The sequence below is a fragment of the Centroberyx gerrardi genome, chromosome 19, assembly GCF_048128805.1.
Source record: "Centroberyx gerrardi isolate f3 chromosome 19, fCenGer3.hap1.cur.20231027, whole genome shotgun sequence".
In the NCBI taxonomy this organism is placed as follows: domain Eukaryota; kingdom Metazoa; phylum Chordata; class Actinopteri; order Beryciformes; family Berycidae; genus Centroberyx; species Centroberyx gerrardi.
Genome location: NC_136015.1, coordinates 11,500,001 through 11,518,925, shown reverse-complemented (window position 1 = coordinate 11,518,925; position 18,925 = coordinate 11,500,001). Strand labels below are relative to the sequence as shown.

At 42.9% G+C, this 18,925-nt stretch overlaps 1 protein-coding gene across 1 annotated transcript in view; it reads left to right on the top strand.

The window, feature by feature from the left end:
* Positions 1–1,866: 1,866 nt before the first annotated feature.
* The window catches only part of rapgef5a (Rap guanine nucleotide exchange factor (GEF) 5a), a 42,275-nt gene continuing 25,216 nt past the window's right edge, over positions 1,867–18,925 (top strand). Inside the window, exons 1-8 of the mRNA XM_078290136.1 lie at positions 1,867–2,102; positions 8,253–8,303; positions 9,352–9,458; positions 10,156–10,277; positions 11,894–12,071; positions 17,312–17,393; positions 17,602–17,650; positions 17,827–17,900. Coding sequence (XP_078146262.1) covers positions 1,959–2,102; positions 8,253–8,303; positions 9,352–9,458; positions 10,156–10,277; positions 11,894–12,071; positions 17,312–17,393; positions 17,602–17,650; positions 17,827–17,900 — 807 coding nt within the window. The 5' untranslated portion in view covers positions 1,867–1,958. The remainder of the gene's footprint in view (positions 2,103–8,252; positions 8,304–9,351; positions 9,459–10,155; positions 10,278–11,893; positions 12,072–17,311; positions 17,394–17,601; positions 17,651–17,826; positions 17,901–18,925) is intronic.

The following is an 18,925-nucleotide window of genomic DNA, read 5'->3' as shown; positions in this document are numbered from 1 at the left end:
TTTCTAAAGGGGGTCTATTCCATTTATCGAGCCCTACATTTCTTCTTATCCCCTAACTCCTCCACTTTCCCTGCCTCTTCTGCAGATGTAAATCTAGCAGACAAAGAGAGAAGGTACAGAAAGTAAACGTATGCTTTTAATTGCCTGTTGCAATAAAATTGAATAGTTCTCAATTTAATGCGACCAAGTTGCAGACCAGTTGGTTGTTAGTTGTGTGGGCTATCACAGCCACTCGGGCGGCAACAAAGTTTCATGAAAAAGTTGCTTGTGTATTGCACTTCCATTGAGTGCAATCCATACAAACTTAAAGGATAAGGCTGGTGTTTTTTAATGCATTGCTTACGGTCAACAAATTCTATGAAAATAACAAAATCAGCAATGATTTTGTTTTGCCAACAAGTCTCGTCCATGTAGCCAGTGCCCAATGAAGCCATGTCCCAGCAGCCATAGAACTCCATTGTATTAAAAAAAACTATTAAAAACACATCAAAGAGCCATGCCGTTGCTCTGGGCAACATATTTCATCATCGCAATGCACCGGGCCAGCCGACTTTTTCCTCAAACAACTTAATAAGCTGGCTGTAGACATGTTTGCGATCTCAGGAAAGTAGTTCCGTAGCACCGAAAATAGTCACCGGCGTAATGAAGAATTTGTTCCCATTTGAATTTGATTTGGTAATAACTACAACAGCCTGACATTTCATGGTAACAGTTCGTGATTTTTAAAATTGAAACTATGTCTTTGTGAGCTGTATTTCAAGGTTTTTAGCTTACAATTGGAGCCAATGACTTCCGGGTTGAAGGCTAAAAACCGTACGTGGGAAGTCAGAAAGTAATGGGAGTAGAGCAAATGCATTGTTGATTTTGTTATTTTCATAGGATTTGTTGACGGTAAGCAATGCATTAAAAAACACCAGCCTTATCCTTTAAACTGTGACCTGCACCATTGATCACTCCATGCTATACAAACAAATGGCACCTTCAACAAAAGAGGAAATTATTCTCAGAGTTGAAAAAGCACTGGCCATGTTGCATACTTTCTGTGGTCCTAAAAGTCTTGTAAAGCTATGTAAATTCATAGAGTGGAATGGGACCACAGACATGAGGGACACGGTGTCTCGTCTTCCACGTGGACGGCGGGTGCCTGTCTGCCGCTCAGTGAATCCGAGCTCTTGTTTCAGCTCATCTGCCTCCTGCCTCAGGTTAGACAGGAATGCAAAGCTCCAGGCTCCACAGCATACTCACAGTCAGATAAAATGCAGTTCAAAACTTGAAAAATGTGCATTTGAACTTACCACACACACACACACACACACGCACAAACAAAGAGAGAGGCTACCCTTTGTTTACCAATGGAAATATGAGCCAGGTGATGTGGTGACGTAGGCCCCACCAAGTGCCTTCTGACTTCCCCTTCCCCCCAAACAGGCTATTGTTATAGTTTACTGGCATTACCTTTAATGTGCAACTAATGACAGGAAAAACATTAAAATTCCACCATTAAATAAACATCTCACCCACACCTGCACCATATAAACACATTACATGTATCCCATACAACTGTCAAAGATTTAGGGTTTAACCTCTCTTGCTCTTTTCCTTTGTCAAGCTGGCCAGAAAGAAAGGTGGAAGTGATGCAATGTTTCTATGCACCTGTGAATAACACCCCCCCCCCCCCCCCCCCCCTAAACAAAACACACGCACGCACACAAACGCACACACACACACCAAGCTGATAGTACCGAGTAGGACGCGCGAGCCATTGGGTGGAGCAGCAGCGTCGCGTGCTGCGGAATACATTAGCTCGTTAACGAGGCGCGCGGTTTGTTGCAGATGCAGGTCGCTGAGTGTGAGTGTGAGCGCGAGGCGGAGGGAATGGCGAACGGGAGCGGGTGCGCCGAGTGATACAGTAGACTCGAGATAGACCGAGGGGCAAGCGGGCGGACGGACGGGCGGACATGGAGGACTCGGAGCCCGCAGAGGACGGCTTGCTCGCGGGCTTGCGGTGGAACCGGAGCGCACGGGACCAGGCTCAGCTCAAACACAAAATCCGGGATCTGCCGGGGCTCCTCAAGCACGGGCTGCACCTGCGGAAGAAGAGCGTGAGTATTTCAAACCGACCACTGACCGTTGACCGTCCGTCCTTCCTTCCGTGTTTGATGTTTTGTGAACATTAGCGACGGATGACGGTTTTCCCTTCAACCGCCAGTTTTCCCGAGAACGCTTTGGGCTGAGGCTGTTTCGTACCCTCGTCACGACTCAGGTGTTTTCGTGTTGTACAAGCATTACTGTCGCAGCGGCACAGGCACTGTGTGTGTGTGTGTGTGTGTGTGTGTGTGTGTGTGTGTGTGTGTGTGTGTGCGCTTAACGTTGCTGAAGGCTCCATCCACGGGTTGTCATGTTATGCAGCTACATCCATAACCAGGATTGTTTTTAGACACCATACCTTCACACACCGGTAGTCAAGGCAACACAGACAGATACACACACACACACACACACACACACACACACACACATACATACACACACTTTTACTTGTAATTCACCTCCTGAAGAAAGATCACTGTGATATTCCTGTAATATTCCTATAGGGACACACACACGTGTCTGTGGTACTCAATTGTGAGTTGACAGTGACCTTATCCTACTTTATGATTAATCTCTTATAGTGTCACTGTAATATTTGTATTCCTATAGGGACAGGATTTTGCTGTGATACAGTATCCTTCTCAGATTTATTACAGGATTACAAGGCCAGCTCTTTTTCGTAAGGATTAGCTAACGAAGCAGTAAATGTTGTGTGTCACTTGCTGTTCCCTCATGTGGAATGAACATACCTGACAAGCCAAATAGCTGCTTACAGTGTCAGCTCCACTCATATCCAACACTGGTGGCAGCCAGGAGAAAACGTGGCCCTGTTTCAGTGCCAGGACTGGGGGACCCACTCCCACTGCGGCCACCCACACTAAAAATACACACTCCTTCTACTGTAAGGCACTTTGGACAGAGGCAATCACTAAATGGCTTATGTCATGTTACATCATGTTACATTACATGATGTTAAAATGACCCAGACTTTCAGGTCACCGTGCATTCCTGTGTTGAAATTCATTACTATATTTGATTCATTACTATATTTGATTGCTATAGCTCAATATTCTAACAAAGAACAACAATAGCAATCTTGTAGTAAATTTTAGATGGAAACTATGCGAATATCACAGCAAAACTATGAGTCCATATAGGAATATTATAGTGATACCATAGGAAATAAAACACCAACTATGTTAAGGCCACGACAAGCTCACTATTGAATATCACAGACACACTTGTCCCTATAGGAATATTATAGTGAGGTTTTTGTTAGGGTAGGATACACATAGCACAAATGACATTATGCATTCATATATAATATATATGTATAGATTCTGCGATATGTTTCGCAAAATAATGATATGTACACTTTGCACCCATCAAAGGAGCTGGATCAGGAGGAAAACAGGAGGAGATTGCGTTTCTCTCATTTCAACTGTGGGATGTGTTGTATCATATTTGTGTGTTATAGCCTTTGATTGAACAGAAGGGAAAGACTGAGGAGATGAAGAGAAAGAGTTGATGTTTCTTTCTCATCTCTTCATCTAATCCAGTGTGCGTGGGTGCGTGCATGAGTGTGTGTGGGTGCGATGAGGCGTGGGTAAGTAGTGTAAAGGTATGGCTGTTCTGTGCAGACTGGTTCTCTCTAGACACTGGCAGTTGGCTACGCTTCACCTGGCACACACACACACACACACACACAAATTTCCCACAATGATGTTAGAGAGGGACTTCTGTGGACTGTGTCTGCACTACACTTCAACAGCACTGGAGAGTGGAAACATGAACAAACAAATAGTGACTTGATCTCGACTCACTTCACAACAAACAGCAGCTTGTGCTCCAAAACAGCATCTCTTCACACTTCTACACTCAGTTCTAGAGACACAGTTATAAATGCAAATACTTCTACCAATGCAGTGTTGTATTTAATCAAAGGCTGCAAAACATTATGCACCTCTTGCTTATTTTTCTTGATCCATGCGACATCATGAGTTATTGCTTGTTTTTTTAATATTTGGGGCCTTGTACAAGTGCAAAACAGCAGACATAGATCATCCAAAACATTACCTCATGTTCTACTTTGATGTTCCCCAACAGCGTGAACAACAAAATAAATAAGTGGATCGAAACGATTCTATTGCATAGAGCCATCTGTCGCCTTTGGCTCCAGCCTGCAGCAACCTCACCTTGGAGAATCCTGTCTTACGTAGTTCTCTGTTCCGACTTGCTCTGGTATTCAATTAATAGTCCTTTATTAGCTATGATATGAAAGGAGCAGATAGATTTACTTAATATAATGGGCATTGTAATGAGAGATTTTCTATAAGCTGGTGATCTTTCACCACCAAAGGAGTTTTCTCCCTTGCCTTTCCTGCTACAGCAGAACAGACGTCTTTCAGCCACACAAGCTGCCAGTGAGCTCCCACTGGTCAGGGGAAACGTGGTAAAAATATATCGATATTTGAAAAAGTGAGTATGTATCTAGAATTTAAACAACAGGGTAAAAAGTTCCAGTACTGGCCGCAGTTTGTGAGTGGGGTTCCTGGTGGGAAGTGGGGTCCTGGTTAGTATGAGTTGATATTTTGTAAAATTATCATTAAAATGTGAGGGGCATTTTCAGTCCCAGAAGAGGCATATGTCTGCAAACATTAAAATAACATTTTGACAAGCTTGCCCCTTGGTTTCAATGGGGAATGGCAGCAATGCTAACGAGATGTTTTAGGGAAACGGAGGGACAAAGTAGAAACTTGTCCCCTCCACAGGCTATGTAGTGAAGAAAAATCATGAAGAAAAATAACTAAATATGATTAATAATGTCAGGAGAGGGTTTGAGAGACACTAAATGTCTTTATTTAAAACTTAATTTGTTGAATCAGGTTGTAGAATTTTAGATTAGAAATTTTAGAATGTAGAAGTTTAGATAATATATAGATTATAAAATGTAACACACTCATAATGTAAGATATTAGACTTTACAATCACTGTCAATATTCCTCATGAAATCTAATTTATGCATTATAGATGGAGCAAAATGGTGGCACATGACATGTTTGCTGCCAGCAATATTTCACATCTATAACTGCATTATACATAGAGATAAGAAAGATGAAAGGGCAAGTGAGGGGTGGGGAGAGACTCACACACACACACACGCACACACACACTCACACACTTTCTCAGATTCAGTGACACTACCTCAGCATTTGACCCAAAGGATTAGCATAGTGAGAAGCATGCCAATACTATTTCCTGTGCCAAAGGTCGTGTGTGCCAGCAGATGGGCGTGGGCCGGCAGGTTGGTCTCTTTGCGGCTTTACTGCGTTTGTGTGTGTGTGTGTGTGTGTGTGTGTGTGTGTGTGTGTGTGTTTGCATGTGTGTCCATTGAGCTGTGGCTGCTTTGATGTCTCCATTTTGACTTCCTTGTATGACGGATCTATCGAGGAGTCAACAAGAGCTTAGTGTGTGTGAGTGTGTGTGTGTGTGTGTGTGTGTGTGTGTGAGTGTGCTTGCCAAGCATACCGTGCTACAGCTCTTCACTATGCTCAGCACTCTAATCTGAGAGTAATCCATTTCTCGCAGATAATGACCTCGCTCTCTCCCCCTCACTCCCCCTCACTCTCTCTCTCGCTGTCTCTCTCTGTTTCGCTCTCTCTCGCTCTCTTTCTATCTCTCTCTCTCTCTCTGTATACACACTTTGAAGTCATCACACAGATAAGCGTGTCAGCGTGTGCGCGCTCTCTCTTTGTAGCTCTCGTTCCTCTCATCACGCTTCTCTTCTCTTCTCTTCTCTTCTGTCTGTTAGGATGGAAGGCTGTCACTCTGTTATGGCCTCCAGTGCGCTGACAGAACTGAGCTTTATACCCTGTGAAGGAAGACTGTGTGTGTGTTTGTGCATGTGTAGAAGAAGAAAATGAAGTGCAGACAAAGAGTCACGCAGGAACATGGCCAATAGACATTTCTCTGTTCATGTGATACAGTGTGAATGAAACGTGTCTGGTGTGTCTCAGTGTGTGTGTGTGTGTGTGTGTGTGTGTGTGTGTGTCTGTGTGTGAAGGGATGATGGTAGAGAAATGAAGACCTCTCACAAGATCGCTGCTCACCAGACAGGGAGACAAAGAGATGGAGAGATAAGATAGAGCAACCAAGACAAAAGAGAGAAAGAGAGCGCGAGAGAGAGATAGCGAGAGTCTGAAACAATTTATTTAGTCTGTGTGCTTGGCTGGCTGGTGTGCTCTACTTCACCCCCAGTCCAAACACTGCCTGTCTGCACTTACACACACACACACACACACACACACACACACACACACACACACACCCCTCGACTTTGCTGACAACTAGGTCAGGATTAGGTCAGGTGCGGTATAGTTGATTGCTTTAGACAAGGTGTGTGCATATTTGTGTGTGTTTGCTTGCTTGTATGTGTGTTTGTGAGTCTGTGAGAGAGAGAGAGGGAGAGAAAGAGATAGAGAGAAAGAGAGAGAAAGATCCCAGACAGTATCATTGCTTTAATGAGGATCACACACATCGCTTTACATCTCTCCAATCATCCCTCTCTTTCTCACTCTCTCTCTGTCTCTTTCACTTTCTTTCCACTCAAGGCCACAGCCGAACATTTCTCTCCCTCTCTGTCCCTTTCCGTCTCTCTCTTTCTCTTTATCTCTCTGTCTCTCTCTCTCCCTCTCCATCTGTCATGCTCATATCCCCTGTCATGTATTCATAGGCTGTTGTGAATAGTTATCCATCTCTCTCTCTGCCTTCTTTCCCCCTTGGCCACTTACTCATTTATATTTCTTCATCTACATTCATCTTTCACACTTGCTTAGGCGCTTTTCATTTATTCCGTTGTTTGATCTCTCTGTCTCTGTCTCTTTCTCTCTCATTGTCATCGTCTGATGGTTTGCTTGTTATCGTTGGCTAGTGGGAGGCGAGGGGCGGTCGTGATTGCTAGCACAGGCCTCAGTTTTCTTCGAGGGATCCCAGTAGGAATCAAACCCACAACCCTATTGGTGATCCTGCTTCATCGACTGAACACATAGCCCAGTTGCACTATCATTGCATGAGGTTTGAATGTGCTTCTCGTTTTTTATGGAATTGCACTGCAATATGATGCAATGTGTAATTCAATATTCAATCGTATGTCCCAATACAGGACAGATACTTAATTTACACTAGGCCTACACACCTCAAAATGTCCATCGTATTGTGAATAACTCCAACTTTGTCATTTATCATAATTTTTAAACTTGATTGAATGGTTATATTTTCTTTTATCTGTTGTGTACGTCCGATAAACCGAGAGGTCACGAAAGCTGTTCAAAACCCGTTATATTGTGTCAAAGATGGAGATACAAGCTTTTCATTTACCAGCAGAGATACAAGAAAAGGTGTTGCCCAGTAACATCACATTGTATTATAATGCAGTGAAATACAATATGTAAACACAGATGTTGGTATTTAGTGTTGTTTCCCCTCTTCGTGCTTTAACACCTATTCTAATCTCTAATCTGCTTTGAGTGGAGCCACAGTGTCAACACTGTGTCATTTAGCTCTTCTCACACCATAATAATCCATATAGATTAAAAGCTTATTCCCTGATGGGGAAAATAGAGGTGGAGGGTGTACGCCCGGGGCAAAGGCTACAATATGGGACAGCGTTGGTAAACCATGAAGCAATTTATCAAGGCGTCACCGTGATACTGTGATAGTGGAGAGCACTTTAATGGACCTGATAATTGAATTTTTTTGCTGAAAGGTGGAATTGATAACTGTATTTTTATTTTTTGTACTGTCTCGTTAGTGGAGAGTGTTTGAATGGAAATTTCTCGGATTTCACTGATAAACCATTTAGATCAGATAATCGTGTATGCACAGGATAAATAAAAATGAATGAGTGTTGTTTGGCAATAGTTTATAGCAGCAATAGGTTTTGATGTACATTAAACCACTAATAGCATTGGAAGGTGTGTGTAAGATGGTTTTTACTGCTGTTTAACAGAACATGACTAATGTTATTGGAATGAAAAACTGGTCTTTCTCATCTCGGCCTTGTTTGTTCAGTATATTGACTTTGTATGTGTGGATGTGTGTGTCAGTGTGTGTATCAGTGTGTGGGTCTTCTCTGACGGCTTGTGTTTGCTTTGTTTCAACAGCAGTCACCTGACACTATCCCTGGACCGAGCACTGGACACACAGTACACAAGGTAGGGGAAACGCACACATGCACACACACAGATGATGTCATCCCTTTAGTTTTGCTGTCGAGCGAAAGTATGTTTGTTTAGCCCCAATACAGGTGACATCAGTGGTGATATTACCTTGGGCTTTTTCCAAGCTAGTTGCACCAACACTGAAATGTACACACACACACACACACACACACACACACACACACACACACACACACACACATACACACACCCACACCCACATACACACACAGTCTTAGTCTGTCATGCATCATAAAGCATCATAACTCGGTTTGGCAAATACTTCAATACTTCACTCTGGAGAAGGCCCGAGGGCTTAAATGTCTCTACATGATATATTTTTTCTTTTCCTCGATTGTATGATGATATAAATAACATAAACAGTTTTTTTTTCTAAACGATGTGAAGCCTAGATGCTGCTTATTGGTATGTGGACTATCTTCTACCATGTTCCGTTAGTCCTATGCCTCAAAATCTTCTACTTTTCATAAATCGCCTGAGCTTGGTTGTTTTTCCCTCCGAACTGGCATATGTTTCATTTTAAAGCAATACAATTTTTTTTGAATGCTAGCATTTTTATGTGTTGCCTCAATGGGAATAACAATACATAATAATGATGTGATACTTTATTGATCCCCGACCTCCCTCCAGCAAGGTCAGAGGTCAGGGTCAGCTACAGAACCACATAGAGATTCAATTCTCACTTCAGCAGGGGTCTGTTTGAGGTCAGAAACTTCCTCTGAGACCAAGACACACAGTTGGCATTAAAATTGTGCATCTTTCACATCTTACTGGTGTTTAGTGTGTGACAGGGCGCGAACACAATGCTTCATTCCTCAGGGGGAAAGAAATCAAGCTGTTGTTGTAAGCTGGTCAGTGACAGCTGTGTGGCTCACAGGCTCCCTGCAGTCTTCAGTTCATTTCAAAAATAATGTTCAGATAAGATTACAGTCATTTTAGATGTATTTATTCATTTTGTGGGACTCTCTCTGTATGATAATACAAACATAATTTGATTTTGTTTGTGTGTGTGGTGTGTCAGTCTTGCTCCCAGAGTTTTCCATGTGCTGGACGGGCTGTGAGGAATGCTTTCCTCTCTCATGGACCGTACCCAGCTAAAGACAAGATACACCTGGCCAGAATCATACGGTACGTGTGTGTGTGTGTGTGTGTGTGTGTGTGTGGGCGGCTGAATCGATATGCCCAGTGAAGCGTGTACACTGACTCACCAGTCATTGCTTAGCCCTTTCCTGGTAGGCCAGTCAGGTTGTGTATGCAGAAAGAGGATGGTGTGACGTAGATATTGTATAGCAATGCACAACAAGGTTCTGACAATACATGCATACTGTATATATTATATATATATATATATATATATATATATATATATATATATATATATATATATATACGCATGCATACAAAAACCACATATGGACGTAAACATCAATAGGCACTCTAAACCATCATCTATCATTACACAAGCACATACAGCCTTTTAAAAATAGCCATGTACACACACACACACACATTTATCCTGGGGGATAGCAGATGGAAAGCGTTCAGTGTTTCAGGGGAAAAGGCTTACGGAGAACTAATGAATAATCAATGGTTATTGATTTAATACAAAAGACGGGCTTTCTGCCAGGGGAAAAGGTGTGTGTGTGTATGCGTGTGAGTGAGTGTGCACGTGTGTTTCTGCGGGCATAGATCATTTGACTTAGAGCTACAATTGTGTGTGTGTGTGTGTGTGTTTGTATGTCTGCTTGTGTGTCTCTGAGTATTTTACCACTGTGTGTGGCCATGCATGTATGCTGAGAATGTGTGTGTGTGTGTCTTTTAACAGGCGTAGCTATGTGGGCGTGGAGCTGGTGCAGTGGCTGTGTGAGCAGTGTGTGTACGTGCGCTGTCGGACTACTGCCGTGCGTGTCTGGCAGGTGCTGCTGGAGCTGGGAGTCCTGCTGTCCGGTAAAAAAAAAACACACGCACACACAGACACACACACACATACTGTATATACATACACAGTAACAGGCCTGGAGGTTGTACCATGCTTCAAGTGCAATAATAATTGTAATACTTCAATTGACATCAGCAACAATCTACAAAAACGGAGATTGATACAAAAGATACATTCACTCCCTCATTCACCTGCCATGCACCTGAACCTGTTTTAATTGGGATAGTGACTGGTGGAGATAATCTTATCACTTTTTGATATTAGCTGTTTTCAGAGGAATTTTCAGAGGGTAATGAGACTGGAGCTGGGGTGGACTGCCCACCCCACATTCAGAGCTTAGCTCCCACTAATGACTGCCAAAAATAAGTCTGCCCAAAACCTCCTACTGCATTATTTACTTTAGTACCTGTTGACAAGTAAGATTTTAAAGTGCACTGAACTTACTGAGGAAATATATCTCTAATATCACCACACTGACAGTGCCATGGTGTGATACATACTGTTTAAGCAAGTAGACATTAGGAAAAGAATATCCTGAAAATGGAATGATAAAGTGTTATATTACTCATATTCCTATTATCCCATGCTGTGTTGAAAAGTGACACAAGATGTGTGTTGCTCTAAGCTGCACTCCCCAATGTGTTGAGAAAGACACATCCTTTTTAAAGAGGGTATAATATTCAAAGGCAGCCAATGTCTCTTTGAAGAATGAGTAAACCTGATCCTTTTGAGGCTGCATGCTGTTGGACAGTTACTCAAGTGCAGTTCATTGGTCTGGCTAATCCACAGCAATTGATAGAGAGAGTTTGGCCTGGTTTTACTGTGGGCAGCATGTCACTGCTCTTTCTCTAGAACTAAGAAGTGTTGTCTACAAATAATACAAACTCCCTTCCCTTTCCCTTCCCTACAATAATCCTTCATAAATACATATATATCATGGTACCAATATTCTGATGATATACTGCAATGGCCACTGAAAAGTATAGTGCCCAAACCCTTGTAATTAAAACAAATCTGGCTACTGCTCTGAACTCCCGATACTGCCAGCATCCAGTATAGAGGAGTATTGACTTACGATGCCACAACACATTGTTTCTGTGCATTCTCTATATGAATAGTGAAATTTGAGCAGGGCGGCACGGCGGCTCAGTGGTTAGCACTGTCGCCTCACATTAAGAAAGACCTGGGTTTGATTCCCAGCCCTTTCCTAGTGGAGTTTGCATGTTATTCCCGTGGGTTTCCTCTGCATTCTCCGGTTTCCTCCCACAGCCCAAAGAAGTGCAAGTCAGGTGGATTGGAGACTCTAAAGTGCCAATACGATATGAATATGAGTGTGTTTGACCATGTGATGGACAGGCCACCTGTCCAGGGTCCCTGCCTTCTACCCAATACATGCAGGGAGAGGCTCCAGCCCCCTGTGACCCTGAAAAGGATTAACCAATGAGCTGTAACCATTTGCTATTTTGCATCCTCAAATGAGTTTAACCAAATGCCAGAAGGGAAACAAACTGTCGTCAGATGGGAGTTGTGACACACAATAGAACAGGATACAGCTATTGTTCACATTAATTTATAGTGTGTGTGTGTATGTGTGTGTGTGTGTGCATGTGTGTCCTCTCCACAGTGGACCAGCGGGTGGTGTTTGCGGACTCCAACTCTTACTACCAGTTCAGCTTTGAGGAGTGTGACTCCGCCTCCTGTGACTTCCGCTCCAACGAGGGGGAGTGGCCAGAGGCCGTTAGGCTCCTCCTACAGCTCGCCCCATATGTCCAGTTCCGCTCTGGGGGCGGGGCCAACAGCCCGTAAGTAGAGTGACTGTGTGTGTGTGAGTGTGTGTGTGTGTGTGTGTGTGTGCTCACTTCCCCATCCTTCAATTTGTGTGTCATTGTCATTCACATAGATTAACATACAATCAATTCCAACCATACAGGCTATGCTGCTATCAACAGAGGACTGATAGATGGATCAACAGACAGACAGACGGACAGACAGACAGATAGATAGATACCGTAGATGTGTTTGTAGTAATTACTAGTGTAATTACGAGTGTTACGCATTGCCAGAGTCGTCACAGGGGGTTAAGATCTTTCTCATTAGCACCAACATGTAAAACTGTTGCAGAATGTTTGCCAGTGTTGTGATTGTGAATGTGACTCAATTGTCATGTGTTGGATGACTTCATTTGACCAGAGGTAGAGGCTTGTTCCACTGGTAAAATATCAAGGTTGAAGGGACAGTGTTCCAGTTCAGATTTATGGCTGAGGTCAGTTGTTTGTCTGATAATTTATTGTGAATAGTGACAATGCTGTGTTTGAATTGCTGGAAGCGTTGTGCACTCCTGCAAGAACATCACGGTGCTTGGATGCAAACATAGATGCACACACACACACACACACACACACACACACACACACATACACACTCCAGGATCTTACACAAATCCCAGTGAGAAAACTAATCTCTATTCAGTGTTTTAAATCCTCAATCTGGTTATGTGAGAGACAAACTTACATTCATGTGCAGGCGCGCGCACACACACATGGAAGAAATACACTCATACACAAAAACTGACACGATGCATTCACTCAGATATGTGAAATGGACTTTCACACACACACACACACACACACACACACACACACATACACATACACATACAAAGTGTCAGCCAGAGTTCCCTGCGTTCCTGCTCCTGTGTGTGGGATTCCTGCTGAGGCTGCTACTGAACTCAATCTGTCACTCAGAGACAGAGAGGGAGAGAAGGAGAAAGAAAGATAGGGAGAGAGAGAGAGAGAGAGAGGGAGAGAGGGTGGGAGGAGGGGGAGGGGGGGGCAGGAAAAATAGAGTAATGAGAGAGAGAGAAGGAACAAGAGCACACATCAACGCGTTCATCTGTGTGTCGACTTCAAAGGGTTTATTTACAGAGAGGGAGAGAGCAAGACAGCGAGGGGATGTTAATGTCATACTCGCTGATGTAAAGCTTGCTGCATGTACTTCTACATACAGTATGTACAGTGGAGGTACTTAGAAGCACTACAATGTTTCCACAGTTTGGCAGTTAACTTTGGTGGTGCAGAGGGTGGGGTTGGGGGAGGGGGATTCATTGTTATTGACATTTCATTTAGCTATCCCACTATCTCATATTCTAGTCTCTCACTCTAATTTAATGAGGCAAGCATTAGGTAAATTGATACTGCAACATCAGCTGACTGTTACACTCCGACAACATACAGCTAATTAAATGGGTTACTTCCTCAGCATATGGTGTAGACCATGTTTCATACGTTGTCTCTCTATTTAGTTCGTGTTGGCCCTGCCAGCGTGACTCGAGGGAACACCAACTGTCTGACCAACACCATGCGCTGCCAGGCACATCGTGGTCTTAACAGTTCACTAACACACTTTCAGTGCTTGGCAGAATTACATCTTATTTTTTAAAAACTTAATTGACAAGAAATGCCAGGTTTCAATGCTAGCTTCGTGCATCATAGCACCCAAAATGAATCTTAAACAAAAATGTACTTGGGTAGTTGTTAATTTACCTGAGTGGGCTAAATATTAACATTATATGGGAAACACTGCAGTATCTCTCTCTTTCTCACACACACGCACACACACACACACACACACACACACACACACACACACACACACACACACTCTTCCACCCAAGAGAGGATTGGTCGCCACTTTCCACCTTGCCTCACATAAGAGTAATGGGACAACTCGCACATCCAAACCCTAGTGCAGCTGTGTCAGGATGAAGCATGAATGTATGAATATGAAAAAAGAACCTGCATGCTGCTCTTATAATAGAACACTACTCTTTTCAGTTATTCATTTACGATTTGGTTCAGTCAGACCTTCATCGGAGTGTGAAATGTCCATAGACAGGTTAATGTGTATATATGAGCACCACCCCATCTAGCGTGCTCAGCTGTATGCACTGATTTCATTTGGTGCATCAAGGGTCAGATAGTATTCTACATAATATCAATACTTCATACAAGTTTCAATCACATACAGTACATACATCACCATTAAATCAAACGATGGAAACCAAAAAGGATAACATAAATACTTGGATTTATGTTGGATAAGTGGCCATAGAATGCAAACATCAGTGACAGGACTATCGTACATCATTCACTACATAAAAATCCTGCAATATGTGAAATAGGTATATACAATCCAGAACAATTTGGAGTATTACATGCCATAGAATCTAATCATCCAACCCCTTTGGTGTATAAAGTATCTAGAGTAAAAATCTAATACTTATCTCTTATGTAGGATGTCCACAACATTGCCACCCCAATCAGATTAAGCCACAAAATCCCTATCATTCCTCCTGAAAGATTCTTTGTTTAACAGACCTAGATGTTTTTCCAACATATACCGAATCACATGGACATTTTATCATATACAGTATATAACATGAGAAGTAGAATAAGTTATTATACCATTAATTGGATACTGTTTTCCTGTATGAGAATGGCTAAAAAAAATCACACTTCATCATACTGTTACACTGTGCACATCCTCTAACACCCATTACGAAGAGGTTTTAGGAGCGTTTCATCTCTTTTCTTTTGTCATTTAGAGTAAGTATGTACCACTTTATCCTTTTAGGTTGGGACCCCTTCTATAAACTGTAAGGGGTGATCTTTTAGTTCTTTGGCTGCAGGCCCATGATGCGCCAATAGCAGCAAGAAGCAGTGGTAATACATTTCTCAAATAACAACTGTCAATGCAGACGTCTTTGTACTCTCCAAAGGACTTTCCTTTGTTCCCACAGTTCTTGGTAAGCCTTTTGATGCTTGAGTGGAGTTACTTCTTTCGTAAAATCAAATTAAAACGGTTATTTTCACAGAAATCTGTTAGCTATAATTCTCAGTTCTCGGTTGAAAGCGCTACATGTTTCAAATCTAAGAGTGTATTTTGCCCTGCTGTCATCATCATTGATATAGATGATTATCTGACCCACTGATGCACCTAATGAAATCAGTGCATACAGCTGAGCGCTCTAGATGGGTTGGTGCTTAAACTATATACACACATGGTCCTGTCTGAGGACATTTCACAGTCTGATGAAGGTCCGACTAGACCGAAACGTAAGTGAATAAATTAAAATAGTAGTGTTGTATTGCAACATAAAATTTGCGGGGACTGGGTATTTCAGTTGGAGATAGGTGGAGAAGCATTTCCATGTAGCGTCTAGCATGTATGAACCATAATCTATTTTATCTAATTTATCTCATCATCAGCTAATGCATTTCTCACCAGCAAGTATTTCAGCAAAGGGAAAAAAGGAAATAGAAAAAGAAATAGGAAATCCTGCCAAAAGCATTTGATTACCTGAGTAGTTGTACCTCCATCATCACCAGCATTAAGTCACAGAGTGATAATTTGATGGTTTGTGTTTGTTTTCCCCACTCTGCTGGAAATTTCACCACCAGTCAGCTTCTTATAGTGGAACGCAGCGAGTTGCTTTTACCACTCTTGCTATTCTCCCTCGCTCTTCTCTCTTTCCAATAGACAATTAATGGAATCTGGTTGCTTTGCTGCAGTTGGTAGCTGACGGTGAAATTTTGGCGTTATTCTCTGACCCCACTTCATTCAATCTCATGGTTTTTGTCTCAGTCTGTCAGTCCACCTGCCTCTCTCTCTCTCTCTCTGTCTGTGTCAGAGCTGATAGATAAGGTGTCAGACTAGGGGCTACATGTCCTCTCTTAGTAAAGCCAGCACACACATCTTATCACCATCTCTCCCGGTTCTGCTTCCATCACGCTCTTATCAGATTACAACACACACACACACACACAGACGCATACACGCAGTGCTTCATCTTCTTTCCTCCTTCACAACTATTTCTAGTGCCACTGGGAGCTGTTGATAAAATCCAAATAGAATGCAAATTGGTGTGTGTGTGTATACGTGTGTGTGTGTGTATACGTGTGTGTGTGCTTGAAAGAGAGAGTGTCTTTTGTGTGGGGGTGAGGCAGTGTGTGGGAGACCAGTCCAAACAGTGGTTTCCTAAGAGAACATATTAGATGAGGGGCCCACGGGTGCTGTCTGCCGCTACAACCTCTTATTATTGCTGTGGGAATAACGCAGAGTTTACCCCAAAACAACCACCTGTTTATACAGCATATGCACACACACACACACACACACACACACACACACACACACACACACACACACACACACGCATGCACACAAATGCAGTCGTACACATGCACAGACACACTCGGGCTTGACAGATGCTCGACAACAGTTACACATCCATATACAACGTGAACACATGTACACACACACAGCGTACACACACATCAATAGCAGGGTGTGTCTCGGAGCTATTTTACATGGAGCCACATGAAAGAGAGAAGGGGGTGGGGGTGGGGAGAGAGATGCTCAATACAGAGACATGTACAGTATAGTAGAACTAGAAAAAAAGACAGGAGGGAAAAGATGTGTACTGAACATACACTATTCATACAGCAAATATAAATTTTTTATGCTCTTTGTTTATTATATTTTGTTATATTTGATAGGCTGAAGGATTCAACAAAAAATAAAAGTCCTTTCTAGAAATTCCTCTCTGCACTTGCTTTGCCACTGGTTCGGTCAGTGAGAAACCACTGTGCAGCCACTGGGAAGCCACTGTGAAACTGCTCCTTTTACAGTTAGGTGCATAATGTTGAGGTTCCACCACACACACACACACACAACAGCTTACTTACTGTAGCTGGCTGGGGGAAAAACCTAGAAAAAGAGACTTCATCTTTTGGACAAATTTTAGGTCCGTGGGCAAGACTGTTCAACTGAGTAGGTGCCAGGAGGAGAGACAGTGTGTTTTTATGCTGTAGTTCTCCTCTTAATATACCAGGGGGCAGTGTAGAGAAGACCACAGCTCTACAGGACACCTTTGCTATGGGGAGCCTTTGATGAGAATAATTCACTGGTCAATCACACGTAAAGTGATGTGTGTGTGTGTAAATATGTATCACCTATTGAAACCCATGTCCATGTCTCCCAGGTCAGAGGAGGACTCTGAAGGGAACAGAGACATCTGCAGTGAGATTCTCCAGATGAAGGCTCTCGAGAGGCTCACTTCTACGGTCAGTGTGTGTGTGTGTGTGTGTGTGTGTGTGTGTGTGTGTGTTTAAATATGTATCACCTATTGAAATATGTCCATATGAGTACTATGATAGATGGGTTATTAATGGCTGCTTGATGATGGTGTGTTTATATTTTTATTTTTTAATTTTGCATTTTTGCTCTTGTCATTTGTTTTGTGTTCTGACACCTTCCACTTTTCTCTAACAGGTACAAAGTGAGCTAGCGGCTGCCCTCGCCCGCAAGACTCGCAAGGCTTGTAAGTGTTTGTATTGTGTTTGTGTTTGTTTGGAGTGTGTCTGCTTTTCTGAGAGTTTTTGTATTTTGTCCAACTGCATTGCGAGTTGTAAGAGAAAATTAAGCGGAAAAGATATGTCACAGGATGTGATTAGTGCAAAGAGCTGTCAACATCCTGTTGTTTGTGATTGGTTGCAGTATCAGAGCAGGACTCTGAGACGACGGACACCCCCCGCCAGGAGCCTCGCACACCCAACGAGGAGAGCAGCCCGGTAAAACACACACACACGCACACACACATTTACACCTCCACATACTAAATAAAACATCCTAATTGGCTTGTTCTGGCTGCCTTGCTGTCCTTCAGAGGTCACTGAGTACAAGTGTCTGTAAGTGTGTGTGTGTGTGTCTCCATGAGGTGGCTGAAAGTATAAAATGGGGTCAGAACGGAGAGGAGCGGGAGGCCTGTTTGCCTCCTGCTCCTGGCCCCATCTCCATACAGTGGAAACCTCTTTTCCTCCTTCAATTATTTATTCTATCCATCACACCAGAGAGATGATGGAGGAGAGGAGAGGAGAACAAAAAAAACAGAACCTTTTAAACACAATTACACACACTGTTGATCGTAGTGGGAACGCTTAAACAGACCATTTTTTGCGGTTGAAAAACCAGAGTGCAAATGTTTCCCAACTCCACAGTAGCCCAAGTGAGTGGAGTTTCCTTTCGTTTCATCTGTCCATTGGCCGAGAAGTGAAAACTTCAGGCTGTTTTGAATCTCAAACACCCAGAGGAAAAAGTTTGAGGGATGAAGGAAAAATGAAAGAGAGAGAGAGAGAGGGAGAGTGATGCACACACACACACACACACACACACACACAGACAAAGGTTTATCTTGGTGTGTTCTGTTTAGGACAGGAAGCTAAAATCAGGTTTACAGGAAAAAGCAAGGGACAGGGGACTTTTAGCTCTGATTTTCTGTGTGTGTGTGTGTGTGTGTGTGTGTGTGTGTACGTGGCTATTTTTGCAGATAAGAGTTGTTATTGGGGGTGTTTTCCTAGTAAACAAAGTGAAGCGTGGGAGTATGCCATCACATAGCTTGTGTGTGTGCGTGCGTGTGTGTGTGTGTGTGTGTGTGTGTGTGTGAGTGTTGCCCTCTGCTGGAGCATGGCACCGTGGGACAGTTGAGCTCACAGGAAGGGTTACCCAACTCTCAGCCAATCAAAACCCCCCTTTCTCTCTCTTCCAAAGGAAATAAACAGACCAAGCTACCCGCCACTGATGATACCATCGTACTAGC